Below are 15,068 nucleotides of genomic sequence, written 5' to 3'. Positions count from 1 at the left end.
CCCCCCCCCATTACAAAAAACCCCCCAAAAAAAAAAAAAAAAAGAGAGAGAGAGAGAGAGAGAGAGAGCGAAATCTATGACCAAAGAATCCTGCCTTTCTCACTGATTTCCAGTAAAATTCTAGAAATTTATCTTCCCACAGGAAAAAAAAAATGTGGGTCCCATAGGCTTTTTCCCTTTCAAGGTCTGCGCCTCCAGTGACAGAAACAACCACCTGGCACACGCCTCTTGTGGAACACACAAGTGAAACTGCACTAGGCAACTGTCCTCATTCCCTGGCATCGCCTACTGTCTTCAGGCGGCATGCCCAGGCGGCCTCTGGAAGGTTCTGATCCCACGAAAGCAGCAGCAGCAGCCGGGCTGGTGGGCTGCAGGAGCTGCCTGAGGTCGTGATCAGCTGGCATGGCCGCGGTCCTCACATAGTCTTCCCTGCTGCAGCATTCTGCTCCCTCCAGAGCCTGCCTCTCTGAGGCTCCCCCACCTCCCTCTGTGCCCCAGCACCCCCTTCTGATGCCTCCACCACCCTTGGGCCCCAGCAAGCACTTGCTGTGAGCAAGCCTCGTCCCAGCTGGTGTCAGGTCCCTGCCCCTCCTCTGCTGCAGGAGCCATCTGGGCTTTAACAGGACACTCAAGGCTCAGGGCCTGAGAATTCCCAAGGAGCAGAATTGTAAGGAGGGTTCTGGTGACCCTGTGAGGGGGAAGGGCTGACTGCACACCCAGCTGCCCCTCCCGGCCACCTGGTAGGGGACGCTACAGCTCACCCTTGACTGAGTGCACTTGGACTTGTCCAGAAACGGCACAGAGCTGCACTCTACCACGAGCAAGACACAGCCGCCGGCCAGGCCAGGCTTTCGTGTTGGGACTTGACATTCATATATGGGTTAGTGAGACAGGAGGCCGTGCCCCAGAGCAGGCTAAAGCCAGAGGGGGGAGCACGGGAGACAGGAGAAGGACCCTGCGGGCAGAGAAGGCATGACCTTCTCTCTCTATTTCCATGCAATCAGTGAAAACCATGAAATCCCTCTGGCTAAGGGGCTGTGAGTCACCGTGTGCACCTATGTGTGCATCTAGGCCGTCTTTTTCTGCCTTCTTTGTTGGTGTGCTGCATTCGCCATTATCAGCGGCTGCTGGGGCCAGGGGCCAACCGAACCACAGGTAGTAAAGGCGGGCAGCCCTGTCCTGTGGGCTCTGAGAAGGAGGGCCGCTCCCCAACCCCGCTCACCGCTGCACGCACTCCTTCACCACCTCGTACTGGCCGATGGACGCGGCTGTGTGAAGGTCCAGGGGCACGTCCAGGTCCCGGCTGAGCTGTGTGCCCGGCCCGTGCCACATGGACAGGCTGCGGTTCAGGAGCTCCGGCTCGCTGGCTTCGTCACTGAGCTCGGACATCGCGGTGGCAGGCGGCCAGGGGACAGGCGTTCCTTCCCGGTTGTTCTGGGGAATGAAATGTGCTGGTCAGGCCGCTGCCCACGGATGGCTGTGTGACACTACCCTATCAGCTCTGCCCAATACAGTCAACCCAGGGCCAGCTTGGCCACACTCCCCTGGTTTCTGGACCGCTGAAGAGAGGGGCCATGAGCGCTGACTACAACGTACACACACACACACACACGCACGCTCCTTCTTTGAGCCACAGGCCCAGATCCAGCGACTCCAGGAGCCTGAGAGTCTCGTGGGTGGGCAGGAAAGTGCTAACTGGGTCCTGTGTCCGACCAGCCCCTGGGAGTGACGGGAGATAACCCTGGACCTAGGGATAGATTGAAATTTAGCTGCTTTTGTAGCATCTCCAACCACATTATCCATGAGACATGACATTTCAGAAGGCTATTTTTTTAAAGAATTATTTTATTTTATTTATTCATTTAAATTTGACTAGAAGGGGGCAGAGTATATGAGAGAGAGAAAGAGAAGGAAAGTGAGAAAGCAAGCCGCCAGGTCCAGGACTCAAACCTCGGGGAGCCATATGGAAGTCCAGCACCCTTAACCACCATGCCACCTGCCGGCCCCCTAGAAGGCTACTTTTAAAACGCATGAAGAATAGGCACCTCCACACAGCAGAATGCTACACAGCAACACACAAAAAGCCGACAGCAGATAAACGCAAGTGGACCAGGCCAGACTTACAAGGCTCCCCACAGTGTGGCCCCACTTACAGGACATTCTGGAAAAGACAAGCCTGAAGGTGGCAGGACCGGTCAGTGTACCACGGCTAGGCAGGACCCCAAAGGGAAAGCAAGAGGGTATCTGGGGTGATGGACCCATCCTATTTCTTGGCTGGGGTGACAGATACACGACCCCATGAGTTTATCAGACTTGGAGCCCTAGACACCAAACCGTGTGCATTTTACTATACGTTTATTTTAAATGTAAACTTTTTGGGGGAAAAAATGGCAAGAAAGCCCGTAGGAGACTAAGTAGGATGTGACCAGTGGCGCTCAGCAAACACTGACGGCCTATGAGAGGGGGAAGAGGACGGGCATACAGTGAGTGGGGTGACACCTTCTCGCACCAGCCTGAGTCTGTGATGAGAGTCCTTTATTCAGGGAACCCTACCCAAATCAAAGCCATCAGCTTCCTAGGAGAATTCTTGGGTGCAGGAGTGACAGAAAGCAAGTGCAGGAAAGGAAGTGTAGGAGAAGAAAACAAGGAGGCTTAAAGACACGCTAATGCACAGATGCAGCTATGCCGCGTCTGCCAGAGAACGCTTCTGACACCCAGGTGACAGCCGAGATGACGGAACGGGCAGGCCACCAGTCTGAAGGACATGGACGTTACAAGACCGTGGGGCTGTGAGTAACAAGTTCAGCACAACGCCCTCTTTTTACGGGCAGAGCCTGAGACTGTCCAGCCGCCACTTGGCTGGGGACACCCCCACCCTGAACTGTGCTGACCCTCTGAGCCCCGCGGGGGACAATCCAGATGCCCTGGAGCCAGCGCAGAGCTTCTTCCGAGGCATCCGTCAAGCCTGCTCTGGGTGTGTCTCCTCTACTCCACGGTTCCTCCAAGGTCAGAGCCAAGTTCACTCTCGGATCTGATACCCCAAAGCTGAGGGTCCACCAGAACCAGGTGGCCTCAGGGAGCCCGTGGAGGAAGAACTCGGATGCCAGGGGACTACCCGGTAATTGCGATGTCCTGTACCACCCTGTCACTTGGCGGCCGGTCCCAATGAGGGGGACTAGTTCTGAACGAATGGACGCGCTGCCACGCACATGCCCCAACTCGAAGGAAGTTTCTACCCAGCTGGCTTCCGCACGGTAGCGTCAGGAACCGCACCGGGGCCGGCCCTTTCATGCTCACTCTGCCTTTTAGTTCTGACCACTCTGTACCAAGCTGAGAGTCTGTCCCTTCCAGATAGAACACTGAACTAAACAAGCTCCTGGTGCTGGCCGCGACTGCCACGCCTACGGGGAGGGCGTCTGTCAGTCCCCAGGGCACCCGCTGCCGCCGGCGGGCTCAGGGCCACCGGCCATCTGCAGCGCGGACCGCGGAGCGCTGAGCTCGCTCGGGCCACGCCGTTCGTCGCCCTCCCTGGGACCCTGCTGCGCACGGGCGTCGCTGTGCCCACTCCGCCGCCAGAGGCGAAGGCTCAGGGCACCAACTCACGCGGCGAGCGCGCCGGGCCCAGGCGGGCAGCAGGTGCCGGTTCCCGGCGGGACCCGGTCTCTCAGAGCCTACCTGCGCTGGGCCTCGGGCCTCCGGCCGCAGGCCGCCCAGCTCCTCGCCGGGCCGCCGCCGCCACCACCGCCACAGTGCCCGGCTCTCGCCCCGGAAATAATTGCGGGAGGGCGCGGAGCACGCCGGGACGCTCGTGGGTCCACGCCGGGGCAGCTCCCCGAAGCCGTGGAATTCGCCTATCCAGCACCCGGTCCTTCCGGTCAGCTCGCCCAGCTCGCTGTGTGACGGCCGCGACAGCCAATGAGCAGGAGGGCTTCCCCTTGCCCCGCCCCTCCCTGGCCCCTATAACCAATCCTGTTGCAAGAGAGGCAGGCCGCGCCCCGTCCCGCCGGGGGAGCTGGGGGGGGGGAAGGGCTCCGCAGGGCCTGCCGGCCTCGGTAGTGGCGCTTCAGTCCAAGGAGCGATCGAGACCTGACGGGCTCGGCTGCGTAGTCCTGTCGGGACCGCGCAGGGAGGGAGGCAGACGGGCGGAGGTGAGTGGCCTCGAGTCTGCCGCTGCTGCAGAGCGCCAGGTCAGGGGGTGTCGGGCGGGGAAAACAGGGGTCGGGGTGCGTGGGAGGAAGGGCGACCCGCGGTGGAGTTTCCCGGCCTTAGAATATTTAGACACTACAGGGGAGGCCGTTGGCGTCTGGTTGCCATACCAACCTCTCGGCAGGCGGGGCAGGGGGCGGGCGGAAAGGCGTCACGGCCCGAAAGCTAAACGGCTGAAGCCCAGAAACTGACTTGCAGCCGAGGTCCGGACTCAGCAGAGGCCCGCGGCGACTAGTCTGGCCTGCTGCGAGAGCCCAGCTCCTACGCTGGCTGGCTCGTTTTCACCGAGGGGCCAGCCGCTGACACCTTCCTGCTCTCACTGGGACGCTTCTCACTCCTGTGCGCCGCTGTGCACGCTCGTGCCTCTGTCGAGAACGCCTTGCCTCCTCCATTGCCTTGTGCCCTGAAGAACTCGTCGGAGTCTCTAGCGGCCCCTTCACTTCGGTGATTCTGTTGGAATCCTAACCCTAACCCTGTGAAATACTGTGCCCGGAATTGCCAAGCACAGCCCCGGTACACCCCCGCGTGCGCCCCAGTTCCGTCCCATCGGGCTGCTCCTTGTTCAGGATGCACTGAACACCTTTCCTCATCCCAAGAGAACAGAAGCTGGAAGCCCACTTACGTCTTCGCAGCTGCAGAGCCCCGGCCCCGGGGCTGTGCCTTTCTGCAGGCCTCGACTCTAAAGTACCATCGCCTTATGTCCCTACAGCCCCCTGGCTCCAGAGGAATGGGACATTTCCTTTAAACTCTAGGATCCAAAGGGGTCGGGAGAAAAGGGAGTCTAGTCTGGGGTCTGGTATAAGGGGCTAGTTGGAATGGCAACTCCAAAAAAAAAAACACTCCAGAATCTCTTGTCTATTCCTTTGTAAGGGGCTGTAACGAGCGGCAGGACTTGAAACCCCCTGGCTTCAAATTCTGTCTTTGCCATTTACTGACTGCTCTGAGCCTAGGTATAGAGATGATAGTATCCAAACTGTATGGGAGTTATATAGTATGTATGTTTTACACAGGTCATTATATAGCCTATATATTATATAGCATATACATGTATAATCCGTGGGTCATATATATCTACATATTGTGCACGTGTGTGACTATCAATACATGTATGTTCAAGCACGCATAGCAGCCTACATGTGCTGTCCTGTGCCATAGGTGCACACTCACAGTACCTGGCACTCAGTAAGAAGAACTTGCAGAATGAACTAGAAGGAAACGGGTGGGAGGTAGAGTTCTGCAAGTCCATTTTCATCTCCCTGGGCTAGTAGGGGCTTTGACCAGGCAGCCCACGATCTCCTGGCCCAGGGCTTCCTGGACACTAACCTCACCCGTATGTTCTGCAGGGCACACTGAGGTGGCATCCATGAGCCTGGGCCCCCATGGCAGCCGAAGACAAAGACGTGAGCGCTCCCTGGGCCTCCCAGCCAGGGTGGGACGCCATCCTGGAGGCTGTCCGAGACCAGCTGCCATCTATCGACTCAGACTCCTCCTTGGTGAGAAGGCACTTCTGCTCTAGGCCGCGTGTCCCTTCCCATGGCAGGCAGGACACTGGCAGACGGCCTGGAGCAGCCTCCCTGCAGACCCTCTGACGGTGTGGTTGTGGCCTTTCACTCTGGGTCACTTGGTCATGCTTAAAGCCGGGTTTTCTGGGCTCCTACTCCTTCCTTCCCTTTCTCTGCATTTAATTCCACTCTGAGCACACGCACTGCTTCCCTGCACCCTCCCGCCACTTCGGGTTGGGCTGAGCCAGTGGGCTCCATGCTGGTGCCTGCGCTCCCAGCTGCTATGCTGCTCGCAGTGCTCTGCCGGGCCAGGGCCAGAACCACCACTGAGCGCTCCCTGTTCTAGTGCACCATGATAGGCCAGTCCTGGCCCAGGGTCACTGAGATGGCCGCAGAGGAAGCTCAGCAACATAGTCACAGGCACCGTGTTAGACTGGACAGCGACCTGCACTGCCGCCTGGGCAGGGCACCTTGGTGTGCTGGTTGGCACTGGGTATTTAGAGAAAGGGCACGGAGTTTTGGAAGTAACAGGCTGGGTCCTACGTGGGTACCTGCAAAGGTGAAGGCTACGGCTCTGGGACCTCAGGGGTCACCCAGGCAATGAGGCTGAGGAGCAGACCAGGCAACCCCCGTGTCACAGTGCTCAGAGCAGCTCGCTCCTGCAGCCTATGCCCCATCTTCAGAACATCCCTGAGGTGGGCAGGTGGGTACAGCCCCCTGACAGGAGGCAAATCCAGGCGTCTTGTAGCTAAGTGATGACTCAAGGTTACGGGGCAGGGGTGGGCTAGAGTCTAGTTCGGATACCCCTCACTGCCCTGTTCCCCAGGACCACACAGTGTGAGAGCGCCAGCTCCATGTGGGGGCTCAGGTGTGGCAGGTACTTGGGCACTGGTGCCCAGAACTTGCCCCTACAAGGTGGAGCTGCTGAGCCCACTTCCAACTGGCGGAGGGTCATAGCGCAGGTGGGGCCCTGGGGCACAGAACAGAGACTCCCAAGTGGTTGGAGCCACAGGCTGAGCAGGCTCGGGTAGAAGGAAGGGTGGAGCGTGGGGAAGGCCAGGGCCTGGCTCTGCTGCTGCCGTGTAACCCCAAGGCCTGGCATTTGCCTGTAGTCAGACTGCGGGGAAGAGGAGCCGTTCATCTTCCAGCGCAGTCAAACCCTCCTGATTCCGGACCTGTCAGAGGAGCTCGCTGAAGACCCTGCCAGCGGCAACGACTTGGGGACCTGGGTCACTGAGGCTGAAGGGATTCCTCCTGAGGTTCGTGAGACAGAGGCCTTGGGGACCCACTAAGTCTGGCACCCTGCAGGCAGAAGGGTAAATGCGTGTGTTTGTGTGTGTGTTTGTACACGTGTCCATGGCTCAGCAGACTCTAAGCCGCAGTGTGGCCTACACGGTTAAACCCCGGGTCTAGCATCTTTGCAACACCCAGTCCTCCTGTCCCCAGGTCCAGCCCTGGTGTCCAGGTATCCACTCTCACCACTCTGCACCTCCCTTTCCCAGGGAGCCCAGCACACTTAGGGTGAGAGGTGAGGGCCTGGTCTTCCTGTCTGATTTTGCCCTGCTCTTCCTCCTGACCACTCTTGTGCTATTTTCTGCCAAAGCACTTTGAACTACCAGCCCTTGTCACAACTGCTTGTCTGTCATAAATGGGTCCCCCTAACCCAGCTGTCTGTGTGGCTACCTAGCTCTTCACGACACCCAGGCACTGAGCCTGTGATTCATGACCAGGAACTGCCTGAGCCTTGGTTGAGTGGAAGGCTGCAGAGGGGAGTCCGAGGGAAGAAGGGGCTCCTGAACGTCTGAGCAAACGCACAAGCTGGCGCCCTGCAGGAGGGCTCATGAGCACACGGTGCCCCACTCAGTAGGTCCTTAGCTGCAGTCACTGCCCGCTGTCAGTGATCCAGGGCTCCAGCCAAGACCAGACACCATCTGGTCAGTGGCTCGTGTTTAGGATGAATGCTGCTTTATGAGCAGACCCACCCCATCGCCGGGCAGGCCCCATAGGGTAAACCTGTCCACCTGTCTCCCGTTGTGGCTCAGTGTCCTGTTCCCAGTGAAAACACTGAAGAGGCCTCGCAGGGCAGGGTACAGACTCCAGAAGGCACCTGGCTCAAGTCCCCTCCCTCAGCGCAGTTCTGTGTACCAACAGTGACAAGAACAGGTGCAGGAGTGCTGAGACTGGACTGTCTCACAGACCAGGACAAGCCCCTTACCCACCGCTGCGACACACCCAGCAAATCGCCCACCAGTCCAACCAGGCCTAGAAGAAAGCCTGAAATAGCCCCGAATGGGAGAAAGTTCCAAGGCTGCCAACATCCATGGCTTGTTGGGATTACAACTTCCATGTGACTTTGTATTTTCTTCATTTCTTTTTTTTTTTTGGGGGGGGGAGAGGTTTTTGTTACAGGGCGTGTGCACTCGCCAGGAAGACAGAGACAGAGAGACAGAAAGCGAAAAAGCACCCCTCAGGGGGGATGGCCATGCCACAATCACTTCTCCTCCATTCTCTCAGGATCTTGGGCACATATGCACACGCACTGGTGTGAGTTTAAGCCACTGGGTCTGAGACTTGAACCACAGTCGACTATGTGGGGGTCTAGCGACATAGCCATTACGCTCGCTAACTGCTGGTCCCCATTTCTACCACTACTTTGGCAACTCTTCTGCGTGATTTCCTTTTCATCCTGATAATCTGGAATGGGGACTTCTGCTGAAGGCAATGGGCCTGCTTTGGAGTTACGGAGTCCTAGTTTCATCTTGTCCGCTCCTCATAGCTGCGTGGCCGTAGACAGCACGCTCAACATCTGCGCCTCAGTTGCCTCGTCTGAAAGGTGGCCACGGTTAGAGGGACTGTGAACTGGTCAGGTCGTTCATGCCGTCCAGGAACAAGGGAAGTGCTGACCAGCAACTGCGGCTGTTCCCGACCGTGTACACACGGCGCTCTTGCCGTAACAATACCTTCCCTGCCGCTCGTGTTGAATTAGGCCGTGCCACACCATGACGGGGGCTCTCCAGGACGGTCTCACGTTCATGGATATGGTCTGCAGGTTCTCCATCAGGCGCAGCTGAGCGCCGAGCACGTCCCTGAAGCTGATTGTGCCTGCCGGTTCCCGCTGAGCTGCTCCATAATTGTTTCAGACTGGTGACCGGGGTGGAGTGGTGGTAAGGGTGCTGGACTCCCACATGGCCGACCATGGTTCAAGTCCCAGGCCTGTCAACTTGCTTTCTCACTCTCCCTCTCTCACTCTGTCCCTCTATGTTTAAAATAAAAATAAGTAAAGTTAGGTAAAATAATTCTTTTTAAAAAAATTCTTTCAGACTGAACTTTAGAGCTAGACATAGCCTGTTCTACAGCACAGAAACTCAAGTGCCTGGCCGGCTCTGTAGCCTGATGGTTTGAGTCCCGGGTCCTGCAGCTTGAAAAATATGCCAGACGTGTGTGTGCGTGCTCAAAATCTCCGGAGGAAGGAGAATGGAGGAGAAGGGGTTGCAGCATGACCATTCCCCATGGGGGTTGCTTTTTCCTCTCTCTCTCTGGCAAGCACGTGCACCCTCTAGCACAAAAGAAAAAAAGAAAGAAAGAAAAGAAATAAATTCAAGAGGAAGGACAACTCTTCAACCACTCCCTTTCCTGAAAATTGTGAAGTGCTAGGAGAAACCCCATGAAATTCCCTAAAGTAAAAGAAAAAAATTAATTTGAGCCAGCAGGTGGCGTGGAGGTTAAGGCACTGGATCTCACATGGCCATCTGTGGAGTTCTGGGCTCAGTGGCTTGAAAAACACACCAGGTGCATGTGTGTGCATGACCCAAATCCCAGAATGGAGGAGGAACTGTGGCATGATTTTTCACTTTCCCTCTCTAACTCTCTCTGTCTCTCTGCCCTTCTCTGGTAGGTACATGCACCCTATGGCAAAACTATAAAAATTTAAATAAATTCAATTTTGGGAGTCAGCAGGTAACATGATAGTTAAGGTGTTGGAGTCCCTCGTAGCTGACTCTGGTTCTAGTCCTGGATCTGGTGTCTTGAAGATCACGCTGGGCACATGGACGTGTGTGCCCCAAAATCTCAAGAGGACAATGGAGAAATTGTGGCATGGCTATCTCCCCTGGGGGGTGATTTCTCACTTTCTGTCTCTCTGTCTCTCTCCAGTGAGTGCACATGCCCTATAGCAAAAATTTTAAAAAATTGAAGCTTGAATGCTAGTGTTCACCACAGCCACAGATGTCCACAATGGCCCCAAGGTGGAGACAGCAGGGGACCCTCGACAGATGGACAGACAAAATGGCTGCGTGCATGGCGGTCTGTCCACGCAGCCATAGAGAGACATGAAGCACTGGCACACGCTACCACATGGCCCAGCCCTAAAACACCACGCTCATTGAAAGAAGCCAGACACAGGACAGATCCCGTGCGACTCCACCCCCACGACATACCTCGACTCTGCAGATCCACGGCGGCCAGCAGGGTGGAGGCTGCCAGGGGGGGGCTGGGGATGGGGGGAGGGCCGAGGGGACACGGTCCTGATCCACGGCGGCCAGCAGGGTGGAGGCTGCCAGGGTGGGGCTGGGGATGGGGTGAGTGCCGAGGGGACAAGTTCCTGTCTGCTGTGGACCGAGGGAGAGGTAACTCCTGTGACTGACCGTGACCCGCCACTGCCACTTAAACGTTACAATGGGAGATTTCACGTACGCGCACCCCCAGTGTGTCTGTCTCGGGGGGCTAACAGGATGCTTATTTTCTCAGCAGGATCTGGTGCCTGTGGGAGTGGTCTCCGAGCCTGGGGGCAGACGGACAGCAAGGACAGAGGATTCGGCCTCTCGGGGAGAAAGGGACCCTTCCCAGCTTGAGGGCTGTGGTGAGGTGGGCTCTTTTCTTAGGGTATCTGACGAGATCCCCAGGTGCATGGTCCCAGCAGGTGACCCCGAGAGTGTGTCCTTCAACACCAAAAGACCCCAGGCTTCTCCCTGGGGACTGCAGGGAGAAGCCACCCTCCCCTACCAGGAGGAAGACCTAAAGACAAAGCCCCTGGGGGCCACTTCTCGAGACCCTGAACGCCTCAGAGCCCTCCGGCGTGAGAGGAGGAGAATGATTGAGAAGGACATCCTCCAGAAGGTGACCTGGGAGGCCAGGGAACCAGCCTGTGGTGACCAAGCTGTGGAATCGGACCCCAGGCCAGAAGCGCCTCCCAAGGAGCCTCGGGATGCAGGACCAGTGCTGTCACTCCAGGTAGGCAGCTCCCATGCCCTGCCCCTCCCTGGTCCTGCCGCCTGCCATGTGGCCAGGGCCCCGTCCTTTTCATCCTGATAATCTGGAATGGGGACTTCTGCTGAAGGCAATGGGCCTGCTTTGGAGTTACGGAGTCCTAGTTTCATCTTGTCCGCTCCTCATAGCTGCGTGGCCGTAGACAGCACGCTCAACATCTGCGCCTCAGTTGCCTCGTCTGAAAGGTGGCCACGGTTAGAGGGACTGTGAACTGGTCAGGTCGTTCATGCCGTCCAGGAACAAGGGAAGTGCTGACCAGCAACTGCGGCTGTTCCCGACCGTGTACACACGGCGCTCTTGCCGTAACAATACCTTCCCTGCCGCTCGTGTTGAATTAGGCCGTGCCACACCATGACGGGGGCTCTCCAGGACGGTCTCACGTTCATGGATATGGTCTGCAGGTTCTCCATCAGGCGCAGCTGAGCGCCGAGCACGTCCCTGAAGCTGATTGTGCCTGCCGGTTCCCGCTGAGCTGCTCCATAATTGTTTCAGACTGGTGACCGGGGTGGAGTGGTGGTAAGGGTGCTGGACTCCCACATGGCCGACCATGGTTCAAGTCCCAGGCCTGTCAACTTGCTTTCTCACTCTCCCTCTCTCACTCTGTCCCTCTATGTTTAAAATAAAAATAAGTAAAGTTAGGTAAAATAATTCTTTTTAAAAAAATTCTTTCAGACTGAACTTTAGAGCTAGACATAGCCTGTTCTACAGCACAGAAACTCAAGTGCCTGGCCGGCTCTGTAGCCTGATGGTTTGAGTCCCGGGTCCTGCAGCTTGAAAAATATGCCAGACGTGTGTGTGCGTGCTCAAAATCTCCGGAGGAAGGAGAATGGAGGAGAAGGGGTTGCAGCATGACCATTCCCCATGGGGGTTGCTTTTTCCTCTCTCTCTCTGGCAAGCACGTGCACCCTCTAGCACAAAAGAAAAAAAGAAAGAAAGAAAAGAAATAAATTCAAGAGGAAGGACAACTCTTCAACCACTCCCTTTCCTGAAAATTGTGAAGTGCTAGGAGAAACCCCATGAAATTCCCTAAAGTAAAAGAAAAAAATTAATTTGAGCCAGCAGGTGGCGTGGAGGTTAAGGCACTGGATCTCACATGGCCATCTGTGGAGTTCTGGGCTCAGTGGCTTGAAAAACACACCAGGTGCATGTGTGTGCATGACCCAAATCCCAGAATGGAGGAGGAACTGTGGCATGATTTTTCACTTTCCCTCTCTAACTCTCTCTGTCTCTCTGCCCTTCTCTGGTAGGTACATGCACCCTATGGCAAAACTATAAAAATTTAAATAAATTCAATTTTGGGAGTCAGCAGGTAACATGATAGTTAAGGTGTTGGAGTCCCTCGTAGCTGACTCTGGTTCTAGTCCTGGATCTGGTGTCTTGAAGATCACGCTGGGCACATGGACGTGTGTGCCCCAAAATCTCAAGAGGACAATGGAGAAATTGTGGCATGGCTATCTCCCCTGGGGGGTGATTTCTCACTTTCTGTCTCTCTGTCTCTCTCCAGTGAGTGCACATGCCCTATAGCAAAAATTTTTAAAAATTGAAGCTTGAATGCTAGTGTTCACCACAGCCACAGATGTCCACAATGGCCCCAAGGTGGAGACAGCAGGGGACCCTCGACAGATGGACAGACAAAATGGCTGCGTGCATGGCGGTCTGTCCACGCAGCCATAGAGAGACATGAAGCACTGGCACACGCTACCACATGGCCCAGCCCTAAAACACCACGCTCAGTGAAAGAAGCCAGACACAGGACAGATCCCGTGCGACTCCACCCCCACGACATACCTCGACTCTGCAGATCCACGGCGGCCAGCAGGGTGGAGGCTGCCAGGGTGGGGCTGGGGATGGGGTGAGTGCCGAGGGGACAAGTTCCTGTCTGCTGTGGACCGAGGGAGAGGTAACTCCTGTGACTGACCGTGACCCGCCACTGCCACTTAAACGTTACAATGGGAGATTTCACGTACGCGCACCCCCAGTGTGTCTGTCTCGGGGGGCTAACAGGATGCTTATTTTCTTAGCAGGATCTGGTGCCTGTGGGAGTGGTCTCCGAGCCTGGGGGCAGACGGACAGCAAGGACAGAGGATTCGGCCTCTCGGGGAGAAAGGGACCCTTCCCAGCTTGAGGGCTGTGGTGAGGTGGGCTCTTTTCTTAGGGTATCTGACGAGATCCCCAGGTGCATGGTCCCAGCAGGTGACCCCGAGAGTGTGTCCTTCAACACCAAAAGACCCCAGGCTTCTCCCTGGGGACTGCAGGGAGAAGCCACCCTCCCCTACCAGGAGGAAGACCTAAAGACAAAGCCCCTGGGGGCCACTTCTCGAGACCCTGAACGCCTCAGAGCCCTCCGGCGTGAGAGGAGGAGAATGATTGAGAAGGACATCCTCCAGAAGGTGACCTGGGAGGCCAGGGAACCAGCCTGTGGTGACCAAGCTGTGGAATCGGACCCCAGGCCAGAAGCGCCTCCCAAGGAGCCTCGGGATGCAGGACCAGTGCTGTCACTCCAGGTAGGCAGCTCCCATGCCCTGCCCCTCCCTGGTCCTGCCGCCTGCCATGTGGCCAGTGCCCAGCTCCCTGGGCTCCAGCTACCCCTCCACAGGCCAATGTCAGGGCTGGGCCCACTGGAACCTTAGGCTCATGGTCCCAGGTCCCTGTGCCATGCTGCCGTGCCAGTCTCGGTGGGGCAGGGGTCTCAGACCAGGCTCGTCCCTGGCAAACATTAACAAAGGGGCAGCGGAGCAGGCCCACTCCTACCTCCTGCGAAGAGGGACAGAGGCACTGCCCCCAAGCACACGTTTATAAACATGTCCAGCCGCACATCAGCCTTAGAACGAGGTCTGAGCATGCTCGTCCAGCAAGCCACGTTGGTTCACACCGGATGAGAACAGCTGCCCGGTAAGCACAGAGCCCAGGCTCCTGGAATCCATTTCATGCAGATGGGCTCCCTAAGGGGTTTTCTTTCACAGGAGGATGGCTACCGTTTGCTTTCCCCCAAGAACTCACTACATTGCTTTGCTAGGGCAGCCGGTTCCTGATCTGCTCGGGGACGCCTCACATGTCATCCACCCAGGACCGTAGCCACAGGCAGGAGGGGTTACAGTGGATAGTGAAGGCAGGTGGCACAGTAACCAGGGCAGCCGGTCAGGGCACCCGGGGTTTGGCTAAGGTGTGTCCTTGAGGGACCAGCTCATGGCATAATGGTTACATCACTGGTCTCCCACTTGGCCGACCGCTGTTTGAGTCTTGGATCCAGTGGGCTAAAACTCAGGGCAGGCACGTGTGCATGCTTGCCTAAACCCCGGGAGGGAGAAGAATGGAGAGGGGATTGCCACGTGGCCATCACCCTTGGGAAATGATTTCTCACTTTCTGTCTTTCTGTCTCTCTCTGATAAGTGCACGCACTATATAGCAAAAATCTCTCTTTTAAAAGAAAAAGAGCTGCGTTCTTTAGCGGTTCCTTCGGGCACGGGTGTGGGTACCTAACTGAGACTCACTACATGCAGCTCCCCGAGGCCAGTTTCGGCAGGCCTCCTCTGCCCTGAGCCGGCTTTGCACACATTTCTTCCTCACACTGACCAGTACAGGACCAGCTGCAGCCCCGTGTGGTCCTCCACGTCACGGCCCTCGTTCTCATGTACCCAGCGAGCCCTGATGGAGCTGCACGCCACGGCGCCCCACGCGGGAGGGCAGAGCCTCAGGGTTAAGTGGGATTCTGAAAGATGCTGGAGGAAGGCCGGGTGCAGACGAGCCTTGTGCTCTGTCTGTGGGGCAGCCAGTGGTCCCCGAGGGGCGCCTCGTCCTCTGGGCAGGAGGAGACACAGTGCTCCTTCCAGGCCACAGAGTGTGGGACAGCTGGGCCCCATCAGTGCAGGGGCACCTCCCCAGAAGGTGACTTGGTGACAGTGCGGCAGTGAGTGCCCAGGCAGTTCCCTCTCTGCCTTTTTTTCTTTAAAAAAAAAAAAAATTCTGGATAATTTTCTTTTTTTCTTTTTCTTTTTATTTATTTATTTTTTTATTAATTCACTTTACACCATCACAACACACAAATGAATTTTCCATCCAAAATACACTGTGCATTGGCTCAATCAAGCACATCAG

The 15,068-nt window shown here is 56.6% G+C and overlaps 2 protein-coding genes across 10 annotated transcripts in view; one reads left to right on the top strand and one right to left on the bottom strand.

The window, feature by feature from the left end:
- The window catches only part of ANKS3 (ankyrin repeat and sterile alpha motif domain containing 3), a 27,165-nt gene extending 23,292 nt beyond the window's left edge, over window positions 1-3,873 (bottom strand). For all 3 annotated transcript variants that reach the window (XM_014589181.2, XM_006140727.3, XM_014589186.2), the window contains exons 1-2: window positions 3,676-3,873; window positions 1,223-1,434 (exon numbers count right to left, since the gene is read on the bottom strand). In XM_014589181.2, coding sequence (XP_014444667.1) covers window positions 1,223-1,389 — 167 coding nt within the window. In that variant the 5' untranslated portion in view covers window positions 1,390-1,434; window positions 3,676-3,873. The remainder of the gene's footprint in view (window positions 1-1,222; window positions 1,435-3,675) is intronic.
- Window positions 3,874-4,021: 148 nt separating this feature from the next.
- DNAAF8 (dynein axonemal assembly factor 8) overlaps window positions 4,022-15,068 on the top strand; it is a 20,461-nt gene continuing 9,414 nt past the window's right edge. For 2 of the 7 annotated variants that reach the window (XM_014589174.2, XM_006140724.3), the window contains exons 1-4: window positions 4,022-4,148; window positions 5,550-5,699; window positions 6,821-6,967; window positions 10,455-10,937. In XM_014589174.2, coding sequence (XP_014444660.1) covers window positions 5,586-5,699; window positions 6,821-6,967; window positions 10,455-10,937 — 744 coding nt within the window. In that variant the 5' untranslated portion in view covers window positions 4,022-4,148; window positions 5,550-5,585. Of the gene's footprint in view, window positions 4,149-4,376; window positions 4,891-5,549; window positions 5,700-6,820; window positions 6,968-10,454; window positions 10,938-15,068 lie in introns of those variants that run through there. The other 5 variants (XM_006140726.3, XM_027773099.1, XM_006140725.3 and 2 more) reach the window with 5 other exon arrangements.

Source organism: Tupaia chinensis, unplaced genomic scaffold (genome assembly GCF_000334495.1).
Source record: "Tupaia chinensis unplaced genomic scaffold, TupChi_1.0 Scaffold000042_2, whole genome shotgun sequence".
NCBI lineage: Eukaryota > Metazoa > Chordata > Mammalia > Scandentia > Tupaiidae > Tupaia > Tupaia belangeri.
The sequence above is the reverse complement of the archived record's forward strand: the minus strand, read 5'-3'. Positions and strand labels throughout refer to the sequence as shown.